The 23,955-nt window shown below is 38.9% G+C and overlaps 1 protein-coding gene and 1 pseudogene across 1 annotated transcript in view; both read left to right on the top strand.

The window, feature by feature from the left end:
• The window catches only part of CNTNAP5 (contactin associated protein family member 5), a 773,827-nt gene that overhangs the window by 652,960 nt on the left and 96,912 nt on the right, over window positions 1-23,955 (top strand). Inside the window, exon 18 of the mRNA XM_087853915.1 lies at window positions 15,937-16,176. Coding sequence (XP_087710041.1) covers window positions 15,937-16,176 — 240 coding nt within the window. The remainder of the gene's footprint in view (window positions 1-15,936; window positions 16,177-23,955) is intronic.
• LOC123786618 (vacuolar protein sorting-associated protein 72 homolog pseudogene) lies at window positions 863-14,316 on the top strand (annotated as a pseudogene).

Genomic DNA, 23,955 nt, shown 5'->3' with positions numbered 1-23,955 from the left:
AATGTCAGGGGGCCAAAAATGCTGAAGTCCTAGTATTTCCATTTTATATAATTCAGTGGCCCAAAACCAAAACCCAAACCCAAAACCAAAACCCTCTATTTAGCTCTAGCAGCCAAAATGAAGAATTACATTCCCTATCATTCAGAAATTTAGAGACACTGGATATTTATATTTGCTAGGCAGAAAAAGATATCATTGGGTGTGTACTTCTTCCCAAGGATAGATTGAAGGTAGCAGTATTTAAATATGCATTTGGATATGCCTGTCTGGATACCTTTAGCTGCTAAAGGATCTTTCAATCAAAACAGAGCATCATTCAGCATTGTAATTGCTGGTGTTGATGTGTGCTCCTGAGTGCTTCCTGAGTACCAGAAACAGGTTCAATTTTATAGTACAGGATGTACCTCTTCACACTGCCCCTGTCATTGAAATGTGACAAGTTGAAGCGCTCATACATGAGTCAATGCATGCTGGATCCCCAGAATCAATGTTTTTATCTTCAGACTTTTATCACCATGATAGTTAGGAACATTTGCAACCATGTCATCCTACTGGTCACGCTTTTTTTTTTTTAACAGAGTAGGAGAAACTTTATAACACATAGATTCTGAAATGTATGATGCAAGCATGTAATAGTCTTACCATTGAAACTCTTGGAGGTATTACCCCTCCAGTTTGCTGTTCCCTACGAACGTGCCAGTCAGTGTGCAGATGAGGCAAGAGGAATCCAAGAACTAGCACCCATTGCTGAAAAGTGAAATGGGGAGACATGTGTGTATATTCCAGGTCAAGAGCCAACAGGTCATGAGATACTGGTTAAAAAACACCTAGCCTCTGAATACTCATTGTCTTTACCTGCAAAATGGAAAAGGAGAGTCTGGTAACTGATCTCTTAGGATCCAAGGATCTGCAGTCTCCATGTTTATGTTAGGAAGGACAATCATCCTTATCCTCATTCTCTCCAAATCTGAATTGCATCTTTCAAATTGGCTGCAATTATAGATATTTTGTAAATATGTGGGCCTGTGAGTCTCATTTTCACATAATTTTACAGCCTTCTTTCTTATTCTTATTCTAATTTTTTTCCCCCATGGGCTTGTGTTTTGGTTTTGTTTTGGTTTGGTTTTTCTGTTTTTTCTTGTTGCTTTTGGCTTAGCTGTTTACCTTGTCAGAGTAAACTGAAGTCGCTCCCATTTTACAGCTTCTTGGGAAAAATACTAGACTATGAAAGAGAACAATATGATTCTTGATAAATCATAAAGTTCAAAGAGATCCCTAAAAATGCTGCTCTTGGCTCCATGCTGGTAGGGAACTATTATTTCTATTTTCAGGTGGAGCATGCCAAACTTAGTGGGGTCAGTGGTGAAGCCAGTCAGGGATAGTGCACACACAGTAACTTTGAGCTCTGGAACTGCATAAATAAGTACTCTGTGGCAAAATGCGGCCATACATAGGAGCGACCAGAGAGTCTGTATGTGAATAGTTACTTATATTTATCCTTGTGAATGACTCAGGAGGATGACTTTCCTGATGCAGGCCAGCAGAATTTTCTATTTGAGAAGATATAATGTGTCTCAAAGTACAGGAGGGGGTATGTATCCTTTTCACATTAAAAAGTAACTGAAAAATCACCTTTTAGCATATTTATTATAAAAGCCATAGTGAATAGAAGATGTTACTTAACATTACATCAGTGGGGAAACAAAAAGGAAAGGAATCGTCTTTTCAAACATCATATAAATTTCTGATGATAACATCTAATTAGCAAAAGTGTTTATTTTTTCAAAGGTAAGTCATACGTCAAATATATTTGAATTATTTTTCTTAGTAAAAAAATTGAATATGCGATTTCTGATGTTCCCCATTAATAGTTAAATATAAGAAATTGTTGTGACGAGCTTAAGAAGTTGGTAAAAGACCTCAGAACGGCAGCAGGCAAGTTCCGGAAACGCTGTGCTTCATTGCTGCGGACCAAGTACCTTGAGGAACATCCAGTGTCCACTCAATAAAAAATTCTATGATGGAAAACAAAACAAAACAAAAACCAAAAACGATGCAGAACTACCTGCTTCCCCATACATTTTCCTTCCCCAACACCACTGTTCCACCAAATCACACCCTTACATCTTGAAAGTGTTTTGAAAGAACATTGGTTCTATTTTTATATTCAGAGAAGTGAATGATTAAATCACCCCCTTCTGCAAAATTTTGTTTCTTCTTTAAGATGTACGGAGTTGAAGGCATTTAACCCATTCCAATAGCCCATTTTTAGTGTTTTCTGCCCCCCAGTTGTCCAGAAACTTTTTTGAAATGTTTATCTGCAACCCCTTCTGGTTTAAATGAAGCTCATTTCATCATATGCTGGTCTGCATTGGATTGATAATGGCTAATTGAAGGAGAATGTAAAGTTTTCTTGTTTGGTTTGATTGATTGATTGCTGTTGGTAAAACATACCACAAGTCATACTGTCTTTTTTAAAGGAGGGTACAGTATGGCATCATTTTCTCAAGCAAACCCATGGGAAGAAGACCTCTGATTTAGACTACACAAAACCCAACAGGTCTAGAAGCCCTTATGGCACTGACAGTCATCAACATTTATAACTCAATAAAGAAAAAATTAGGGCAGTGTCATTTACATGAGCTGGGGTGGTAATCATGAAATAAGAAAGTAAATCCAGGCTTTTCTGGAAAATATAATCAGTATTCCCTGCACATTCAAGAACCTGATCTGAGGGACAGAAGGGAGGTGAGAAGTTGTTTCTGTTTTTTCCATTGAGCATTAACAATCCGGGAAATTCCAGGTTGGAAAAAAGCAGACTCAGCAAGGAAATGCAGACGCTGGGACCCTATCTGCAGCTGAGTGAACCTGTTTCAATTTCTCCAAGGCTTTGTCGACATAGCTGAGGATTCAGAGAAGGAGGTGAGAAAGCCCTTGAGCAGAGTGATGAAGGGGAAGAAAATGTAATCACAATCCTCTGCAAAGCGTTACTGGCAGATTTACACTCAGTTCGCATGTTGTTACCAAGTTCCTTCTCATCCAACAAGGAAGGGATTTGGCTTCAAAGTCACTTGTGTAGAAGGCGATTTTGTAGACAAGGTGAGAAGTGCCGCGTTTTGATTCAGCTTCCTCCATCATCCATGCACCAGGTTAAACTGCGAGGGTCGTCTCAGGACCTATTTATGGTTTAGAGAGAGGCTTAGGAACCCACGGTAGACATGGGAATGTGCTACTCAGGTCCCCCGTCAAGAAGGACTTGTTTTCCTGCCATGGGAAGTCTGTTAGCAGAGAGTCTTCATGTGTCTGCCCCTTCAGGGAGTGTCTCAGCTGCAGAGAAACACCTGGACAGATTCACATCCTTTACAAGGGTGTCAACAATGACCATTTGAATTGAGGGTATAAAGGTTTAGCCATTTTGGCCAAAGGAGGTACAACCCTCCTGGGTTTTTTCTAGCTCTAGTGCTCTCTGTGGGGTTGTTCTAGACTGTCCTTAAATATGCACTGCTGCTATTGCCTTCCCTGCCCCTCCTGCTTTCCTCTTCTCCCATCTACAGGTGTAGTTCCCAAGGACATCCCTAACACACCTCTTGCTGCACAGCCTGCTTGCTGGAGAGCCCAACCTGAGCTAGAATCATATAGATTTCTTGTAAAACACACACACACACACACACACACACACACACATACACACACACACACACACACACACACACAATTTTTTTTAAAATCACAGTAATCTCTTAAACAAAATTTATTCTTCATTTCTCTTTAGGATTAGCCATGAAATAGCCCTTCCTCCCCCTTTCTTCTCCAAAATACTCTTTAAAGCTAATGGATTCATTAGAGTTGTGTTTGCATTGTTTTAATTCATACCTTTTTAATGGTCTTCTCTCTCAAAGTAGGATGGGCGCCTTACCCCTGATCTACCTGACAGACTCTTCTTCATTAATGACATAACTTTCTGATGATTGATGAACTTTCTTCTCATAGAGGAGTGTACTCCCACTCCACCCTCTACCTGTGATCATACCCATCACACCGCGTTATAATGATCTGGTTATTGCCTCTCTCCCCTCTAGTGGTTTCCTTATCGGCAGACATAGTGTCTAATTTATCTTTACATCTTTACGCCTGGTGCAGTTTTTCTGATATATTTTGAATTCAGTAAATGTATAATCAATTATTGAAGATGATTGGATGCAAAGTTCCAAATGTTGGCCCTTTTAATACTGGCTTTATTTTAAATCATTTACCTTTTCTGAGCCTCAGTTATTCCATCTGCCCACTGGGCTTAATAATCAATATTTCATAAGTCAGTTGCAAAGATTAAATGAACATTTTTCTCCTACTGGAAAATCTCTATCAAGAGTTATTAAATAGGAGTTGCAAGCAAAATATCATTTTAAATGGGAAATTATTTGTGCCCCCACCCCAGGGGGATAACGAGGCACTGCTTTACCTTGAAATTTATGACATTTGACATTTAAAGGACACATTCAGTTAGAACAATAGTTCCCAGGGGAGGGATCCTGCCTCACACTGGGTTTTATCCCTTCTTTTGGAAAATCAGCAAAAGTGTCCCCATGTGGTAGTGTATCTGATGTGTGAATGCCTCAAAAGCAGAGGTAGGGCCTTGATAAAAGGGAACGACAACGGCCGTTGTCTTAGCAACTAGCTTTCAAAGCAAAAGCAATTTTCAAACCCCCATTTTCAGATTGTTACATGGTATGCACAAGCTTGCTCTAAGGTGTGCTCACTGGATTCCCTTTGTGGTTGCTCCTGTTTGTTTTCCCTGTGCTCTGGTGGGTGAAGATGGGCTTATTTATGGCAAATCCTATCAGATCAGAGAAGGTGCCCAGGCCAGTCTCCCCATTTGTGATTCAATGGTACTGTAAGTTTCATGAAATAAACTGAAAGCCGTCCACATCCAACACCCATTTGTGGAGCAATCCTAACCTTCAGTGACTTCCCTTCTCTTAGCCTGTGCTGCCAGTGAGGCAGCAGCAAAAAGCCAAACAAGTTTTGCTTTTTTTTTAATTGGAATAATTTTCAGTTTTTTTTTATTGAAGTATTTTTTAAAACAAAGTTTATTTTTTGTTCTTTCAAGTATCAGCCTTATCCTCTCTTCTTTACATGTCCAAATAACTCCAAGGACCAATAAGTTTTTCATAACAGATTATGCACCATTTTGCCAGATTGGGGAGGAAACACTGAAAAGTGTCTGAACCTGTCCCTCCATTTGCCACTGTGTCTGTCCTCTCTTCTCTCACTAGTTTTTTGGACATAATTCATTTAACAAATATTTTCTGAACATACTTTGTTTTATCAGCCGTAGGGTAGGCAACAGGAGCATGAAAATGAGTAAGATCCATTTGCTATTTAAGAAGTATAGGATTTGAATGGGAAGGAGAGGTTTTAAACCAGGTCCCTTAGGATATGGTATGGGGGTGCATATCCAAGGGGGGTGAGCAGGGCTAAAGGGGTGCCACTCTCAAGTCTAACCTAGAGGCAGCTTCCAGTCTATCCCTCATGAAAGTGTTGTTCAACAGGCCATCTTTGGAGTTATCTGCTTTACTGGAAAAAAATTATTTGCATCACTACTGGATAAATATCATCCATGTTTTTTGCTTTATTTCCAAGTTTCAGCTCTTCTTCTTCTTCTTCTTCTTTTTTTTTCTGACAAGAGAGAGTTGCTTCTCACACTTGATGGTGTGTCCCTAGTCACACTGCAGCTATCACTTCCCCAAAGGACGCTTGGAGTAAGAAAAAGCTCCAAAGTGATTGCTACAGAAATGCATCAACGTGTCATGACAATGTTAAAAGATTGGACAGTGAGAACTGGTGCCCCAGACCTGCTAAAATGCTACTATCCAATTTAGTGAATTGCAGCCTTTTAAAAAAATATATTTTAGGGTGTCTTGGTATCACCCATAAAATCACTCTGGGCCAGGGGAAATATTAGGGAAAATCCTTAAAGCTTATAATTATAGAACTTTTACTTTAAATCTGTGTTTCTTTGAATGAGTCTGCACTTTAGCTTCGGGGACACTATCTGTTCTCAGTAGGGCCATGCTGGAGGAAACTAACCCATGATTGTCAGGGGCCCAAGCTTATGGGAAATCCAGACATTGATGCTAATAGGACAATGTCTTGGCCAGGAAGCCAGCTGGAAAGAATGTAGGTGCTCCAGCTGATTCCAGTAATGACCTGGCTCATATAGTATTTCTCACCCAGTTGCTCTTGCAAGAAGGGCAATAATCGCTACTCTTTTTTTTTTTTTATTCTGTTTTGTTAGTCACCATACAGTACTTCATTAGTTCTTGATGTGGTGTTCCATGATTCATTAGTTATGTATAACACCCAGTACACATCACAACACATGCCCTCCTCAATACCCATCACTGACCTCTCCCAACCCCCCATCACCCTCCCCTCTGAAACCCTGTTTGTTTCCCAGGGTCCAGAGTCTCTCATGGTTCATCTCCCTTTTTGATTTCTTCCCGTTCAGTTTTCCCTCCCTTCCCCTATGGTCCTCTGTACTCTTATGTTCCAAATATGAGTGAAACCATATGATGATTGTGTTTCTCTGCTTGACTTATTTCACTTAGCATAATCTCCTCCAGTCCCGTCCATGTCGATGCAAATGGCGGGTATTCATCCTTTCTGATGGCTGAGTAATATTCCATTGTACATATGGACCACATCTTCTTTATCCATTCATCAACAGAAGCATTTGTAACTTTTCTTTAAAGCTGTTTTTGATACTGATTTTCATCTTCAAAAACTTTGGTGGAAGGGGGCACAGTGAAGCATGAGTTGGCACTCATCTTTGCAAGCTGGAAGATGATCGTTGCATCAAAATGGCTCTCGTGTCTATTCTAGACCCATAATTGTGATTGTGGGTACTTTTCTGCCCCATCATCTTGATATTCATACTATTCTCCAAATGGTATGCAAAGCAATATTCAGCCGCCTTGAACTACAGTGGGCTCTGTTCCCTATGGCTCCACATTAGCAAGGAAATCAGAAACACAATTCAAGTGCTTGCTTGTTTCTTTCCCCTCCTCCTGAATTGTAAATAATAACCAAATGGGGATTTCCACAGAATGCATATTTAGCACCCTGTCTGGGCAAAATGTTGTGGCCTGCCACCATTCTGTTAAAAAGAAAGCAAATGTTTGTTTTGGGCCAGTAGTCTTGAAAACAAAACAAAACAAAAAGCAAGCATCTCTGAAGAAAATCTGAGTAACAGGATAGATACCTCCTACACACCCTGACCCACACACCAGACACAAATATGCTGATGCTGTCAAAGGTATTCCTTAATATCCAAATACCACATGGATTAATAAATGGCTTGTAGAGATAGACACAATTCTATAGCAAGGAGTTTCATTTGAAACTTGATAATTATTTCTAAAATGACTTTTAGAAAAAGGAGAAAACAGCATTATACACAATATACATAATAAATGAAAAAAATTATTTTAAATTATACAATCAATATGCAAATACATGCTCACTGAAAATTAGTCAATAATACTTCCAAGTACTCTTGTTAGAGGCAACCAATCTTAGCGCTGTATGAGATTTCCCAGGCATTGTTCAAGTTCTTACACACATTTAGGTACCCTTAGGAAACACTGTGTAATATTATTATTTGTGGATATATTTACATAAACAATATATTTATATGTATTATATGTATTCTACCACAGCTTTCTCACTGTTTTTTATTTGTTTTTGTTTGCTTTTTTTTACCTCAAATATGCCATGGAAACCATAGCATGTCAATATACATAGCATATTAAGACTGCCATATAATGTTTTACCTAATATTTTCAGTTTATGCCTATTTTGTTGCTATGTTTGTTTTATGCCTTTAATGCATCTGGAATTTGTTTAAGGTTCTGAGGTAAGATTGTAATTTTATTTATTTTCCAAAATCATATTTTCTCATTTCTATTTATTTCATGGTTCCTCTTTTTCCTAGTTACTTAGAACGCCAATGTATATTATAATGTAAAAAAAAAAATCTCTCTCTATAAAGAGTCTATTTCCAGATTTCATAGAAATGTCTGGTTTCTTGGGGTGCCTGGCTGGCTCATTCAGTAGAGCATACAGCTCTTGTTCTTGGTGTCATGGGTTCCAGGCCCACATCAGGTGTAGAGCTTACTAAAAAGCAAAAACAGAAACAAAAACAAAACCCAGAAATTTCTGGTTTCTGTTTTATTTAATTAATTTTGTTTTTCCCAAGTACTATACCAACATCACACTTACAGGGTATATTTTGATACTGAGTAGGACAAGTTTTGCCCCTGTGCACACCCAACTCCTTTTCTTTTTAACACTGTATTAACTATTCTCAATCATTTTCCCTTCTTGTGGAATTAGCTTTTCATGTTCTATGAAAATAATTTTTGAGGGACTATTGGTTGGATTTTATTGTGTTAAAGAAATTAGCTGTACATTACTGGATCGTACAGAAACATATTTTACTTCCTTGGGTATTCTTTAGGAGTGAAGGTAAAAGTGAAGGTAAATTGTATTGTTTCCTTCATATATGCACATCTTGTTAACTTCCAGGTGTTTTGCTACTTTTGTTATTAAATAGGATTTTTTCCTAGCTATTCCACTTCCCAGTTGGTTATTGTTGTTATATAGGACCGTGATTGATTTCGTATGCCAATATTTATATCTATCCACATTCTTATACCTTTATTTTATTTAATTAATGTATTTATTTATTTATTTGTTTGTTTATTTATTTATTTGACAGAACAACAGGGGGAGCGGCAGGCAGAGGGAGAAGGAGAGGAGGCCCCCTGCAGAGTGGGGGTTCTGATGCAGGGGCTTGATCCCAGGACCCCAGGATCATGACCTAAGCTGAAGACAGCTGCTTAACTGACTGAGCCACCTAGGCACCCCAATAAATTTATTTTTTAAGAGATTTTATTTATTTATTTCAGAGAGAGAGAGAGAATAAGCAGGGGGAGAGGGAGACACAGACTCCCCACTGAGCAGGGAGCCAGATGCAGGGCTGGATCTCAGAACCCTGGGATCATGACCTGAGCCAAAGGCAGATACTTTAACTGACCGAGCCACCCAGGCACCCCATATACTTTTATTTTTATTGTAATAATTTGTCATTATTATTTTGGGGGGATTTTCTAGGTAGACAATTATACTATTTGTGCACATAATGAGGTATTTGTAATGACTATGTATGAGCAAAATTAATTATTTTTGGGTTTAATCAATGCTCTCAGCTCCATTTTGGCAATTTTCTTTAAAAAGGTAGAATAAGGCCAGTGATAATAATATTTTCATGGCTCTTGATACATATTACTGAATTATTCTTGAAAAGTTTTTCACAGCATTCATTTCCACCAAACAAACAAATAGGAAATACTTTCAATCTGCTGTTAAGTGATTCTAAGTTAACAATCTCTTTCCCAGTTTTTGAGGAGGATTAGTGTTTTATTTGAGGTTCCGTAATTTATAGTGAGGATTAAATCAGAAAGTGTCTGTGAAGCACAGTGTTTGGAAGGTGCTTTATAAGAAGTAAGCTCTTAGTTCAAATTGACTGTTACATCATTATTTTTCTTTTTAAACATCCAGTTAGTCTCACCTGTATTATTAAATGGTGTATGTTTATTGGTTTATGAGCAAGAAATCACTATATCTGGCCAAACTCAACCAGATGCATGCCTTGTTCTTAAGAAAATCACATTTTAGAATAAAGTTTCCACTAGGATTTCCTTCTGGTACCAAGGCTCTGTCAGTGGGAGGGGCAGGATAAAATCAGAAGATAACTGATGGTTAGTGTATTTGTATTTATTCATCATGTATATACCAAATCTGCTGCCACTTTAGGATTTGGAATCTAGTTGGTAAATGCACTTGTAGTTCAGTTGGCTATTGTAATTCATATAAAAAACAGCTACTCCCAAGTCAAGGTCAAAAAAACAAGCAAGAAAGGAAGAAAGAAAAAAAAGAAAGTTATTATTTTTGTGAATCAGGAGCCCCGTCTGGCACATTCAGTGTTCTATCAGGAGCCCTCAACAGAGGAGTTTTGCTTGAACATGTGGAGGAAAGAAAGCAGACACCCAGTAGAGAAATAGAGGTTTTAGCACTTGGTGCCAAGGACCACAAAAAATTGAGATATTTTTCTGAAAGTGATGAGCATTTGTGAAGCTGACACATGGAGGTTTTCCAAGACAGTCTTAGAATGATGATAGTGACATTTTTACAAGTTGATTCATACTCAGTCGAAGGAAACATCATCATAATGAACATGCTAGATACCAAGGACAAACTGGAGAGTCTCATGCAGAATTGCTTCTAGCTAGGCCAGCCAACTAATGGTGATGGTTATCCAGAAGAGTGAGGTTGAAGTCAAGAGAATAAATGCATGCATGTATATTACTTACTGGAAGAAACGATGTTAGAGATAAGGGTAGGAAGGTAGAAGGATCACTTAGTTATAGTACTGACTCAAGTTGTCTAATCAAATCATTCATTTTTGGATTTTAGAGCTTTTAAGGTATGCAGGCTTTGAAGGTCAAGAGATGACAGTTTGACAACTGGCTCTGCCATATAAAATCTGTTTGATTCTTGACTCTGGACAAAGCAATCTCTCTGACACTAAGTTTTCTCGACTATGTCATGTGAATAATATGAAGAATACATTCTTTCCTTTTGGGTATTCAGTGAGTTAATGATAAAGTTTCTAGCATAGAAGTAGATTTGAGATGTAATTTTTTTAAAATTAGAAGCATTGTTCTGATTCTCTGTCAGCTTTCAGATTAAATGCAAGCCTCAAAAACATGACTTTCAGCTGCTTTAAGGATGATGCTACAGTTTTGTTGTTGTTCTTCTTCCTCCAACATTTTAGTGAATTCTAGACAAGATGCAGACAAGTAAAGAGAAAGGTATCTTAGAGTAGCAGCTGAAAAACCAAATACTTTCAAGGGCCAGGAAGGCAATATGAATGAATGAAGTGGTCCTGGTGGAAAATGTGGCCAAGTTGGTATTGGAGTCCCTATCTTAAAAGAACTGATCACAGTGCAGCTGCAGCTGAGCTTTGCTGTGCAGGAAAGCAGATTCATTGTTAACAGATCTGATTTTTTCAAAGATTTATTAGGATTTTAAAAATATTTCTCATTTAAAATCAAATTAAAATAATTAAATACTGGGAAGCAGAAGATATGTGAGGAAGGGATACATATGTATGTATATGAGTGTAGGTGTGTGTTTGTAATCACAGGGATAGAGTACCGTGAGCTGTGGAATGCATGGGGCAGATACCATACTACATAAATACGAAGTACATGAAGAGATCCAAAGTTAAGACAGACCAGAGGGCACTGGGGAGCCACTAGTATTTCAGAAGTCCTGGTGCACTAAAGTCAGAGAAGGGAAGGCGGGAGGAGGAAGCTGGAGAAATAAGTGGAGGCCAGATCTTTCATACTGTATCATCTGTGCAACAGAATTTAAACTTGAATATGAGGACAATCAGTAGTCTCTGAAGAACATTAAATAGGAATGGCAAAATCAAATTTTCAAATTTGGTTGATTTTTCTGATTGCAAAGTGGTGAATGGATGAGAAGAGTCAGGACTGAGTGTAGACAGAGTAGTTAGAAGGTTGTTGAAGGGAATCAAGTTGAGGTGAGGAAGATTGTACTAGGACCATGGATCTTGGTGTATAAAGAAGCAGATGGCACTGTATGTTAACGACACTGGAATAAAAAGGAGAAGGAGAAGGAGGAAGCAGAGGAGGAAGAGGAGGAGGAGGAGAGGGAGATGAAGGAGGAGGAGGAGGAGGAGGAGGAGGAGGAGGAGGAGGAGAAGAAGAAGAAGAAGAAGAAGAAGAAGAAGAAGAAGAAGAAGAAGCAGCAGCAGCAAATGGAGCCAGAGATATCTGGAAGAGCAAATCCACAGGGTCTGGGTTGCGTGGAAAGGATTGTGAGCTAGAAGGGGGAGGGAAGATTGTGGCTGCATCTCTGTAGAGTATCCAAGGTTCAGAGAAGATTCACACCTGCAACAAAACTCTACGTATAGCAAGTAATGTCAGAAAATGGAGAGCACCAACAACCTGACTGGGTGTGAGTGTGTGGGCGAGGAACATCTTTCCAGAATTACTCTATTCTTAGTCTACCTATTACATCTCCATAAAGAAAAAGGAGCCTGAACTCTAGTTTTTATCCTTTGTAACGCATGAAAATCAGTCAGGTGAAAACTGAAATTTAGTTCATTGCACAATTTAGTTCATAGTTCTTTGTGTCATGTGTTTTGTCAGCATCTCAGAGTGAAATGATCCTCTTGTTTTGGATCATTCTCTCCATACTCGGTATGTCTCAAACCTCGAGGAGTGCATTTCTGCCAGAGAAACCACACCAGCCACTTTCATCTCCATTTATAAACTTGTTGACTAAGTCACACGTGAGAGAATGTGCAATAGATCTTGCATTCTCCACCTCTGCTAGAAGAAAAATGCCACTAACAAGATATATGAAGAGTTATTCAAATCTACCTCAAGGAGTGACTGCAAAATAAGGGAAAAAAACAAGACAAAACATTTTACTACATAAATCCTCCCCTCTTTATTCTGCACAATCTCTGGGAAAGAAATAATGAACCTTCCTTTATGATCTGATTGTATTTATAATTGATTTTTCTTGTGGTTAAAAGGAGATTTACTCACTAAAATTGAGACAGACAGGAGAATGCAATTTGGGTTTGACCTCCTGGCCTTTTTGAGTATCACTTATCAGACCTGAAAATACAGTAGAGTTTCAGCATTATTTCAGAATAAAAGAGTAGATTAATCCTTTTGGAGTGTCATGTCTGTCTGTGGATGCAGCCAGTGACTGCCATACACATATTTATGTGTCTGTAGACCTGGTGTGATTCAAGGAGGTCACAATACTCCTTCAGCCCCACTCTATACTCCCACCAAACCCATTTCCAGTTATTTCCTTGTCCACAATGCTAGGCTGACTGATGCCAGGAATGTTTAGGTTACCTAACTCATTTCTTTAACTTACTGCTTTGTTTCTTGTTTAACATCTATATTCCTGGTTTGAGATGACACATTTGGAATTCTCATCTGTATCCACCTTGGTGGGAATATATTTTTATCTGGTCATTTGCTAGACCAAGATTTAATAGAGTTGTAGGGCTAGAAATGAATGAGGCTCAGAAAGGAGAGTTGATAGATACAGAAAATAAGTGACAAATCCATCCTGCCCCTGTTGTTTTTGTCTCTGTTAGTACTGTAGACATTGAAGATCTAAGGGTGCCCTCCATTTATCTGTGTGTGTGGACTTGAGCCTGCACTGTTGAAGCTGGACTAGAACTTGTGTGCTTAAAGGCAGGCTGGACCCGTGTCTTCTCTGGGATCTCCCATAATTCTGAGCACCAAACAAATACCTGCTCATGGGATTTAGCTTAATTTCTTGGCTTTTGTCTCTCAGTGCATATTTTTTTCTGATATCAGAGGTTTAGGCTAGTAGAATGAGTATCAAGGGGACCCAGAGGATGAGTTGGTCTCTGACTTTGACATTTACAAAGGGGATGAACCATCCAGTGATGGAGAAGCAGAAGAGCTAAGAAGGAAGCACTGAGTAGTCACCAAAGCTTATAAGGAGGCTCTCAAGAGTTTGAGGCCTCGAAAGGTCAGCACTCCAGCCAGTAGCTCTCAGAAGGCCCGAGAAGAGAAGACACTGCTGCCACTAGAACTACAAGATGATGGCTCTGACAGTCAGAAGTCCATGAGTCAGTCTACAGCTAAGCATAAATGACAGACATTTCTTTGGGTACAAGAGAGGCAGGGCCACTCGTGGTGGCAAAAGGGACGCCACCATGAGTGGCCACTGACCCAGGAAGAGCTGCTCAGAGAGGCCAAGATCACAGAGAAGCTTAGCTTACGTTCACTGGAGACGTACGAGAGGCTGGAGGCTGACAAAAAGAAGTAGGTGCACAAGAAGTGGAAGTGCCCTGGGCACTTGCTGGGGAGCCAATCCCTAAAGAAGAGAATGTGGATGTGGATGTGGAAGGACTAGATCCTACTCCCACAGCTTCTGCACTGACTCCCCATGCTGGCACTGGCCCCATCGTCCTTCCAGCGGGCTGTTCCTGTACCTTCATCACTTTTAGTGACGATGCAATATTTGAGGAATAGTTTCCCCAAGGGCGGCCCCAAAGATCCTTGTACGAGAGGTCTGCCCCGTGACCCATTGGCCAGCCCTGTACCGGAACTCTGTCACACACATCACCTGTGGCACTGCTTGAGCCTTCAAGATCATCCATGAGACCTACAAGAAGTATATCACTGCCCACAGACTGCTGCCCACTGCCTCTGCGCTGGGCACTGGCCCACTACCTCCTTAGCTCTTCCCCGGTTCTGGGCCCTGAGCCTTGAGCCAGAAAATTGTCATCAAATAAGGAGATGTTTAGTCCATGGAAACCTCTTTATTGCCCTGACTTGGGGCTCTTCATATTTCCCCTTCTCTCCCTGCTTCTCCCTTTTGTCAGTTCTGAGCTATGTCCAGCCCTTTTCTATATTTCTTCCCCCCGCCCCCAGGTCCTACTGGTTTTGTGTCATTTTTAATCTAATAAAAGAGAAAGATCCCCCCCCCCCAAATTAAAGAGTGCTCTCAAAACCTGGATTTCCAATGGTTACAACATCTTCTGTCACTTTGAGTCTACTCCATTCTTGGATAATTTGCAACAAGCATTGTGAATCTCTCTGAAAACTTCAGGATGTGCCTGCAGCAGAAAGTTGGGTTAGAATCCTGTTCTGTAATCCAGAAGGACAAATTTGCCTTCCAAATAACAATTTGGAGGTAAGTGCTAGGATATTTCTCTCTCTCTCCATATATATATAAAAATATATATATGTAAACAACCTATTTGTTTGAGTTATTGTAAGGGCTCAGGAAAGGGTATACCAAAGAGTAATGATTGAATATGTGCTGTATTCTATTCACTAAGCTTTACTGTAAACACACTAAAACTTATTTTTATTTTACAGATCAAGTAGCTAAGGCTGAGGTGATCAGTGGTCAACATGGCCAATCAGCTAGTGACATGGAGTATGACTCCTTTCAGTGCTTGCATTGCACTACCTGAACAATGCAAATCTTATTGCAGTTTTCTAAGTTAGTGTGCCTAACAGCTTGCTTATAATTCTGTCAGAAGGGACAATCCTTCTTGAGCATTCTACTTCAAACAAAAGTCCGCTATAGACTATGTCATGACACATTTTATTTCATTGGCAAGGAATGTAGTGTTCTGAAGTTTCTGTCTTAAACATATAAAGTATAGGATTCCTCATGAAGTATAGCCTTTTCTTTCTCCCTCCTTCCCTCCCTCCTTCCCTTCCTCCTTCCTTTCTTCCTTTCTTCCTTACTCCCTTCTTCCTTCCTTCCTTCCTTCCTTCCTTCCTTCCTTCCTTCCTTCCTTCCTTCCTTATTCCTTCCTTCCTTCTTAAAGATTTATTTATTTATTTGAAAGAGAGAGCAGGGGGAGGGGTAGAGGGAGAGAATTCTCAAGCAGACTCCCCGCTGAGCATGGAGAAAGACATGGGGCTCCATTCCAGGACCCTGAGATCATGACCTGAGCAGAAACCAAGAGTCAGACACTCAACCAACTGAGACACCCAGGCACCACATTTTATTTTATTTTATTTTATTTTTATTTATTTATTTTTTTTTTGGAGTTAGGGGTGAGGAGTTTCCTAGCCCAGAAAGATATGCATTTTGCACATGCTGTTTGAATTCCTAATTCTCACTGGAGACTGTAATGGAAAAGTTCAACACAGCATGACAACAGAACAGTGCTTAACTGTTAGCAGTGTCAATATTAAATCTAAAAGAATTAAACTGTATGATGTCTTACTTTTTTTTTTCTTTTTCTTTTTCACTGTTTAGGGGGAACATCATCAAGACAGAAAGGCTTTCTAGGATGCATACGCTCCTTACACTTGAATGGGCAGAAATTGGACCTGGAGGAGAGGGCAAAGGTCACATCTGGAGTCCGGCCTGGATGCCCGGGTCATTGCAGCACTTATGGTAGCATCTGCCACAATGGGGGCAAGTGTGTGGAGAAGTACAGTGGATACTTCTGTGATTGCACCAATTCACCATATGAAGGGCCCTTTTGCAAAAAAGGTACAGTAGATACCTCTCTTTTTCCCCCGGGCTGTATTGCAGTACCTATAAGCCATGGTCAAGTCATGCCGTTAGACAGTCCGTAAGCAATCATTTATCTACTTCAATTTTGCTCTGTTTAAAGACTCTGTGTAGCCCCTCAAACATGCTCTCCTTGGCTGAGGGGACAGCTCAACACTGGGAGAAATGGGCTTTCATTTCATTTCTGGATGCACTAATCTGTACAGTTCCACTTCCTTAGCCCATGCATGTAATCACAGCATTACAGATTCTACTCCCCTGGAAGACTCTTCGGGATGCTTGAGTCATCTTAAAGTATTTTTATAATAGGGAACTTACAGGTAAGTCAGTAGAAACAATACCATGCATCTAGTAAAATCTCCCTATTCTGCAGATGATGTGAGTGGAGTCTGAAGCTTTAAAAGCCCTGCCTGGAGATTCACATTTAGTTCATCAGGGGGCTGGGAATGGAACACAAGGATCAAAAATCCCTGTCCCAGAGTCTTTCTACATCCTCTCTTATCTTATGAATTCATCGCATTGACAAAAGTAACCACGATTGAAGTATACCTTGAAAAAGGAGTGGTGGGGGCGCCTTGGTAGCGCAGTCCTTGAGCGTCTGCCTTCAGTTCAGGGCATGATCCCGGCGTTCCGGGATTGAGCCCCACATCAGGCTCTTCCGCTGGGAGCCTGCTTCTTCCTCTCCCACTCCCCTGCTGTGTTCCCTCTCTCACTGGCTGTCTCTCTGTCAAAATAAATAAATAAAATCTTAAAAAAAAAAGAAAAGAAAGAAAAAGGAGTGGTGGTCATGGTGTAAATTCTCTAGAAAAATTCAAGATAACTCTACAAACTATAAAATTGTATTATTCAATATAAATACTTAGTATTTTCTCAAATACAATTTTCTCAAATACAAGGGCAAAAGATTCGGTCTCCTATCAATCTTTGCAGGATTTTAAAGTTTATTTTATTGATGGGGAAAAAATGTTTTTTGAGCAAATAATGTAAACAATGTTTCAAGAACAGCATTTAAACTATTAAAATAAAATGTTCTAATTACTTTGAAACACCATTTACATACAAACAATGATGGCAATTATACATAATTCTTGTCAATTCATTAAAACACATTTCCCAAACACCTCTACCAAACAATGCTTTATTTAGTCCAATTTACTGTTGGAACCTAAGAACAATAGACAGAAGAAGAGCACCCAGTGTTCTCAGTGAAAGACTCTGTAATTTGAGTTCTTCATCATTTACACTGGCCTTCTCTACAGTTAGATTGAATTATTTGCTTATTATTGTTGAGAATCATTATACTCCTTGGGAGGAAATTAATGGTACAAATTTTAGGGCCAATAGCGTGTTCGGCCCTGCATGGAGCTTGACATAAAGTCGTCCCATCCCTGTGGGTGTTGACCATGGGCTAAGGTAAGCAAAGTGCCACTGTATTTTCACACTGGGGAAAGTGTCTGAATAACTGCCCCTAAAAAAATTTAAATGCCACCCTTAGTCTGGCCCCACAGGGCCAGAAGAAGCAAATACAGAATAAACACTATTGGGCCTGCTCACAAAGGTATACCAGCATTGTTCTATAAGATCTATACCCAAGTCCTGTGTTTGGAAAAAATTAAAAATTAAAAAAAAAAATTAAAAAAAGATCAGTGGGATTCTACATTTCTCCAGGGACATTGCTCAAACATCTCATAGATATATTGTTCTAAATTTAGCCTAATTTTTAATTGGCTTTTGTTTTTTCCTGAAACAACGCCAGTTAATTATCCTCTGTCCATACCATTGTATCTTTGGGCAACACATGTTGAAATAGCCCCACTTTTGTGCTCTCTCCTCACTTGTAACTTCAATCTATAAGCAAAATAGACAAATATGTGCTTAGCCGTTTCAGCTTGCTTCATATTTCACAGTTCAAACTTTCTCCCTTTTCTCATAAATCTAAGGAAATGATTCCTTTCATATTCAGTCACTGCAAAATATGTGGGATGAATCTTTAAACCAAGTCTTCTAGCCATGCCAGTTGCCTGGGGGAAATGTCGCTTGGAATGGAAATGAGAGTCACTAGCTAGGAGATGGTCCTAAACAAGGGCGCTCCCTATTGGGGTAGTCTTCCATGTTAACTTCCCAGGGCATGTGTATTTTAGGGGGAGTAAATACTAGAAATATATGGGGTGAAATTACCAATGCCTGGGCCAGAACTATGATCCATTGACCTACTTTCTGTTTCTGATTACAGTACAAAATAATAATAATCATGCAATTAGCTAGTAATTATTGACCGCAACATACATTCCTTATGGCCAACCTAGTGGGGAAGATATTAACATATTGAGAACATTGAAGTTCACAGAGGTTGAATGGCTTGCTAATAAATGTCAGGGCTGGAGACCCATCCAGTATTTTTTGGTTTCTTTTTTCTCTTTAAAACCCTAATTTCAGGGCTCAGTCCTTAAGTGTCTGTCTTTGGCTCCGGTCGCGATCCCAGGGTCCTGGGATCAAGCCCTGCATCAGTCTCCCTGCTCAGCGGGAAGCCTGCTTCTCCCTCTCCCACTCCTGCTTGTGTTGCTTCTCTCGCTGTGTCTCTCTCTGTCAAATAAATTAAAAAAAAATCTTTAAAAAAAATATAAAACCCTAATTTCATTCAGTATAGGAATATAGTAATAGGATTCAAACATGTTTGTTTGTTTTTATGTTTTGCATGTGTTTCTTTTTCTTGTTATTGAGGTTTAATTTTCATACCTAAAATCCACCCTTTTAAATTGTATAATGCCATGATTTTTAGCATATTCACAAAGTTGCACAACCATCACTATTATCTAATTTCAGAATATTTTCATCACCCTAAAAAGGAATCTTATGCACATTAGTACCTACCCCTCCTTCACCTCTCCCCTCTGTCCCTGGAAACAACTGATATACTTGCTGTCACTATGGGATTTACCTATTCTGGATATTTCATTTAAATGGAATCATACACTATGTGGCCTTTTAGTGTCTAGTCTCTTTCACTTAGCATAATGTTTCCAAGGTTCATCCATGTTGTAGCACTTTTCAGTATTTTGTTCCTTTTTTATTTCCAAAGAGTATTTTATTCCATTACATGGAATTGTTTCAGCCGTTCATCAGTTGATGGACATTGGGATGTTTCCATTACTTTAGCTATTATAAATAATGCTGCTATTAACATCCAGGTACATATTTTGTGTGGATTTATGTTTTTCTGTTCTCTTGGGTATATACCTAGAAGTGGGATTACTTGGGTCATATGGTAACTATATGTTTAACTTTTTGAGGATACTGGCAAATTGTTTTCAAAGTGGCTGCTCCATTTTACATTCTTACCAACAAACTATAAGGATTCCAATTTCTCCACATCCTCACCAACACTTGTTATTATCCACCCTTTTGATAAAAGACATCTTATTGTAAATGTGTGAAATAGTATCTTATTGTGGTTTTGACTTGCATTTCACTAATGACTAATAACATTGGACATTTTTGCATCTTTAGGAAAATGTTTATTTAAAGATTCTGCTCGTTTTTTTGATTGGGTTATTTTTCTTTCTATTGTTTAGTCGTAGGAATTCTTTGCATATTTTGAATAACAATTCTCACATTATATATATGCTTTGAAAATATTTTCTCCCCTTTCCATTCTCTTGATAGTATCTTGTGAAGCGCAAAGGTTTTAATTCTCATAACATCCACTTCTTATTGCTTTCTTTCTGTTGCTTGTGCTTTTGGTATTATGTCTAACAAATCATTGCCTCACTGAAGGTCGTGAAGACTTATGTCCATGGTTTCTTCTAAGAATTTTATAGTTTTGCTTTTACATTTAGTCTTTGATCCAGTTTGAGTTCATTTTTGTAGATGGTGTGAAATAGGGGTTCAGCTTCATTCTTTTGCCTATGGATATCCAGCTATTCTAACACCATTTATTAATGTGTACTTGTCTTTAGCCTACCTCCACCCCCACCATTATATGAAGAATCTGGGTATGACTGTCATAGTGGTGTCATTTATTATTTTTTTCTAATTAAAAATTTAGAGAATGTATTTGGAATTCTATTTGGAAATATATTTGGGAATTGAGGAAAAAATCTAATTACTCAGTGACAAACATTAAAAAGAAAATCTGATTTCCTTCTAGCTCTTTTCTTTGTACTTACTATAGCTGTAATAATTCTGTATTTCATTTCTACATTTTATATCTTAAATTTTCTTTTTTTTTCTTTTTTTTTAAAGATTTTATTTATTTGACAGAGAGAGAGACAGCCAGCAAGAGAGGGGACACAAGCAGGGGGTGTGGGAGAGGAAGAAGCAGGCTACCAAGGAGGAGCCCGATGCGGGGCTCAATCCCAGAATGTCGGGATCATGCCCTGAGCCAAAGTCAGATGCTTAATGACTGAGCCACCCAGGCGCCCCTATATCTTAAATTTTCTTTATTTCATTTTACAGACATTTCTATGTAATTCATCAGTTTTAATGGTTGCAATATATTTCAACTCATGGGATTGCCTCTGCTTACTTAACCCATTCTGTCCGTAGAGCAGTTTAGTTTAGCAATAGCGGCATCATTCTGCACTTGATCTGCCTAAGTTCAGATTCTGGCTCATCTACACTCTACAGTGTATGATGCCACTTGTATAACTCACGTCCCAATTTCTTGGTTTTCCCATATATAGAATTAGAAAATTCAAAAATCCATCACAGAGGGTTGTGGTGAACATTTAATGAGCATTTCACAAAGCACTTGGGTTAATGCCTGGCAAATAAAGTCTCACTAAGTGCTTGCTCTTATTATTGTTTTGGAATTTTATTATTTTTTACTTTTTTTAAAAGATTTTATTTATTTATTTGAGAGAAAGTGATAGAGACAGAGTGAGCATGAGCAGGGGGAGGGGCAGAGGGAGAGGAAGAAGCAGACTCCCTGATGAGCAGGGAGCCCTAAATAGGGCTAGATCCCAGGACCCCGGGATCATGACCTGAGCTGAAGGCAGTTGCTTAACCCACTGAGCTACCCAGTCACCCCTGTTTTGGAAAGTTAGATTGCCCCAACTTTTGCACATAAATAATGCTGTGATAAACACATGTATTCATTATTTACTTGCTAATGGAATTTCAGTGAAAAACTAGTATGTATATTTAAGTACGCTTTACCAGTTGCCAAAAATCTGTTGAAGAGTTCTTCTGCCGATGTACATCATTTTGTTTTGTTTTTGTTTTTTTACCTTTCATTACAAAAAACCCAATTCTCAGTGATAATAGGGAAAAAAGTTTCAGAACCCGCATGCACCCATTATCTACCTTCAAAAATGATCAACTCATGACAATTTTGATTTCATCTACATACTTACATCCTCTTCTTCTCCTTTATTATTTTGAAGCAAATTTCAAATATCACAACATTTCATCTATAAATATTACAATATCTATTGCTAAAAGATAAGAGCTTATTAAAAACACAGAGCCACAGGACCATTATCATAAGAAAAATGAATAATGTCTAATATTATGAAATATCCACTCAGCATTCAAATTGCCAATTGTTTTATTTTTAGTTTGATGTTCTGCTAAATTAATTACAGCTTGGCTGATTTCTAGGTAATCACTAGCCTACTCATTACCTTTATGCTTATTCTAATTCTAATTTGTATCACTATTATTTAGACTAGCCATTGTCTATTGAGTTCCTACTATGTGTTGTGCTTCTACATAATGTCTTCCATTCCTTCTACCCACTGCAAGATTGAATCCATCCCTCTTGTGCATGAGGTTGTGAGCTGAGGTTGAGTGGTATCCTGTGAGAGTGTTAGAGAAGGGGCACAGCCAGGTGTCAGTTCCCATCTGTCAGACTCCACAGCTGGCTCAGATACACACAGTCTTCGGTGCCACAGTGTTTGCTAGCTGTTTCTCTTAGTTCATTCCACACTTTACTCCTGGTCAGTGTGGAGTTCCTCTTTCAGGTCTGCTCAAGCTACTGTGGCCATAGAGACCTCCAGCTCTAAGAATCATTGTCTCTGTCACACATACCACACTCGAGGCTACCTTCCATTGTGTTTTGTTTTGTTTTGTTTGGTATGTGTCCTTCCTTCTCAGAACACAATTAGCATAATTCTTTCCAGGTAGGTGCTCAGTAGATATTGCTAATATTGGTTCTGTGGCCTTGGGGTAGCATGATGGTCATAGATGATCACATCCAAGTTAACATATTTCTTCTAAAGAGCACAGGGGTTTTGTGTATTCAGACAAATCAGTCAGAGAGCTTAAATATGGTCAGGGAGCTTAGACTCTTAGATTATAAAATATAAGAAACTTAGAGAATAATAGAATCAAGGTGTTTTGCTGAAGGAAGCTTTATGTTGAAATTGACAGTATCTAAGTGTTAAATATTAAAATAATTAAACATTAAGAATAATTAGGAACCAGGGGAGAAAGGAAGACAGAAGTTTGGTAGGACATTTCTAGTTTAAAAGTGCTTGGCACTTTAATTACTTGTCCTAAGTATTAAGGAAAAAATGTAATATATATGCCCCTATCTAATATGCTATTCATAACAGAATGCTTTGAATTATAGTCAAATTTGAACACATTCACAACATCAAATAAAAGCCATTATTCTGTTAACTAGGAGATAGTAGCTCAAAATGCAGGCCAAATGTCCCTGAGGAAATTCACTCAAGGAAAGTGCTTGAATCAAGCTGATGATTAACTGGAATCCTTGCTGTCACAAGTCTCTGCTGCATATCTTTGTAATCAGGAGTACTGATGTTGTAACCCGAATGATAAATGTAGAACACATTCTCTGAATCTTTAGTCAAAATGAACTGGTATTCCCAATCTGCTAAGCAATATGCATAAATATGCAACTTTAATTTTTTGGCACTCTTACAGGCTGTTATAGATTTTCACAAAGGTAGAACAAATTTACAATAGAATTAGGAAGGAAAAGCCAGGTTTGATTATGTTCTAGGTGCCACCAACTCAATCAGGGAATTTCATGGGGAATTAGGAAAATTCCACACATCATTCAGGAAAAAGAGAAATCAATCGTGCCAGTATGGGTTCATGTTTCTTATGCTATCTTTATGGTGGGGGTTGCTGCCAGATCCAAGCTATGTTGTTCTATGAAGGAACCTCTCCTCCATGTCCTGATACTGTGTTACTGTATAGAGATAAAATTGAAGGAGAACTTATGAGCAGCCTGGATTGAAAGAAAATAATATCTCAGCATTTGGATGGATATGCAGTCAATAAACGGATAAAGTCTATGAAGGAAATTGCTATGGGTTCAGGCTAAAGTCTTCTAATACAGAGAACCTACAAGATCCAATGATCGTGGCTATCTCTTGCAAGTGTTCTATACACATTATCTCATTTAGCCACCCAGAAATACTGTGGAGGTGTTATGTTTCCCATTCACCAGATGACAAAACAGTCTCCACAGGGGTTCACCAACTTACCTGGGACCACACAGTGAGTATGGTATTGGATGAGGCTTCAGATCCAGAACAGAAGCCAAAGCCTGTGCTAGTTCCACCAAACTAAAAGGATAACAGTTGAAGTGAGCACATGATACAGGGAAGGTGGGTGATTTGCACATTCCTGCTAATTGAATGTCATTGGTTTGTAGATGCTGCCTTTCTCCATGATGGTGGAAGGACTCCAGCCAACGTGTTATGCTGTAGGAATTGTATCCCATAGGAAGGCCTATTTGTTCAAGTCTTTGCTCTCTTTGGAATTGAATACCAATTCCTAGAC

This window comes from Ursus americanus, chromosome 1, assembly GCF_024610735.1.
Source record: "Ursus americanus isolate L20-20 chromosome 1, mUrsAme1.1.p, whole genome shotgun sequence".
Lineage (NCBI taxonomy): Eukaryota > Metazoa > Chordata > Mammalia > Carnivora > Ursidae > Ursus > Ursus americanus.
Note: the sequence above shows the minus strand (reverse complement) of the source record. Positions and strands in the feature narration are given on the sequence as shown.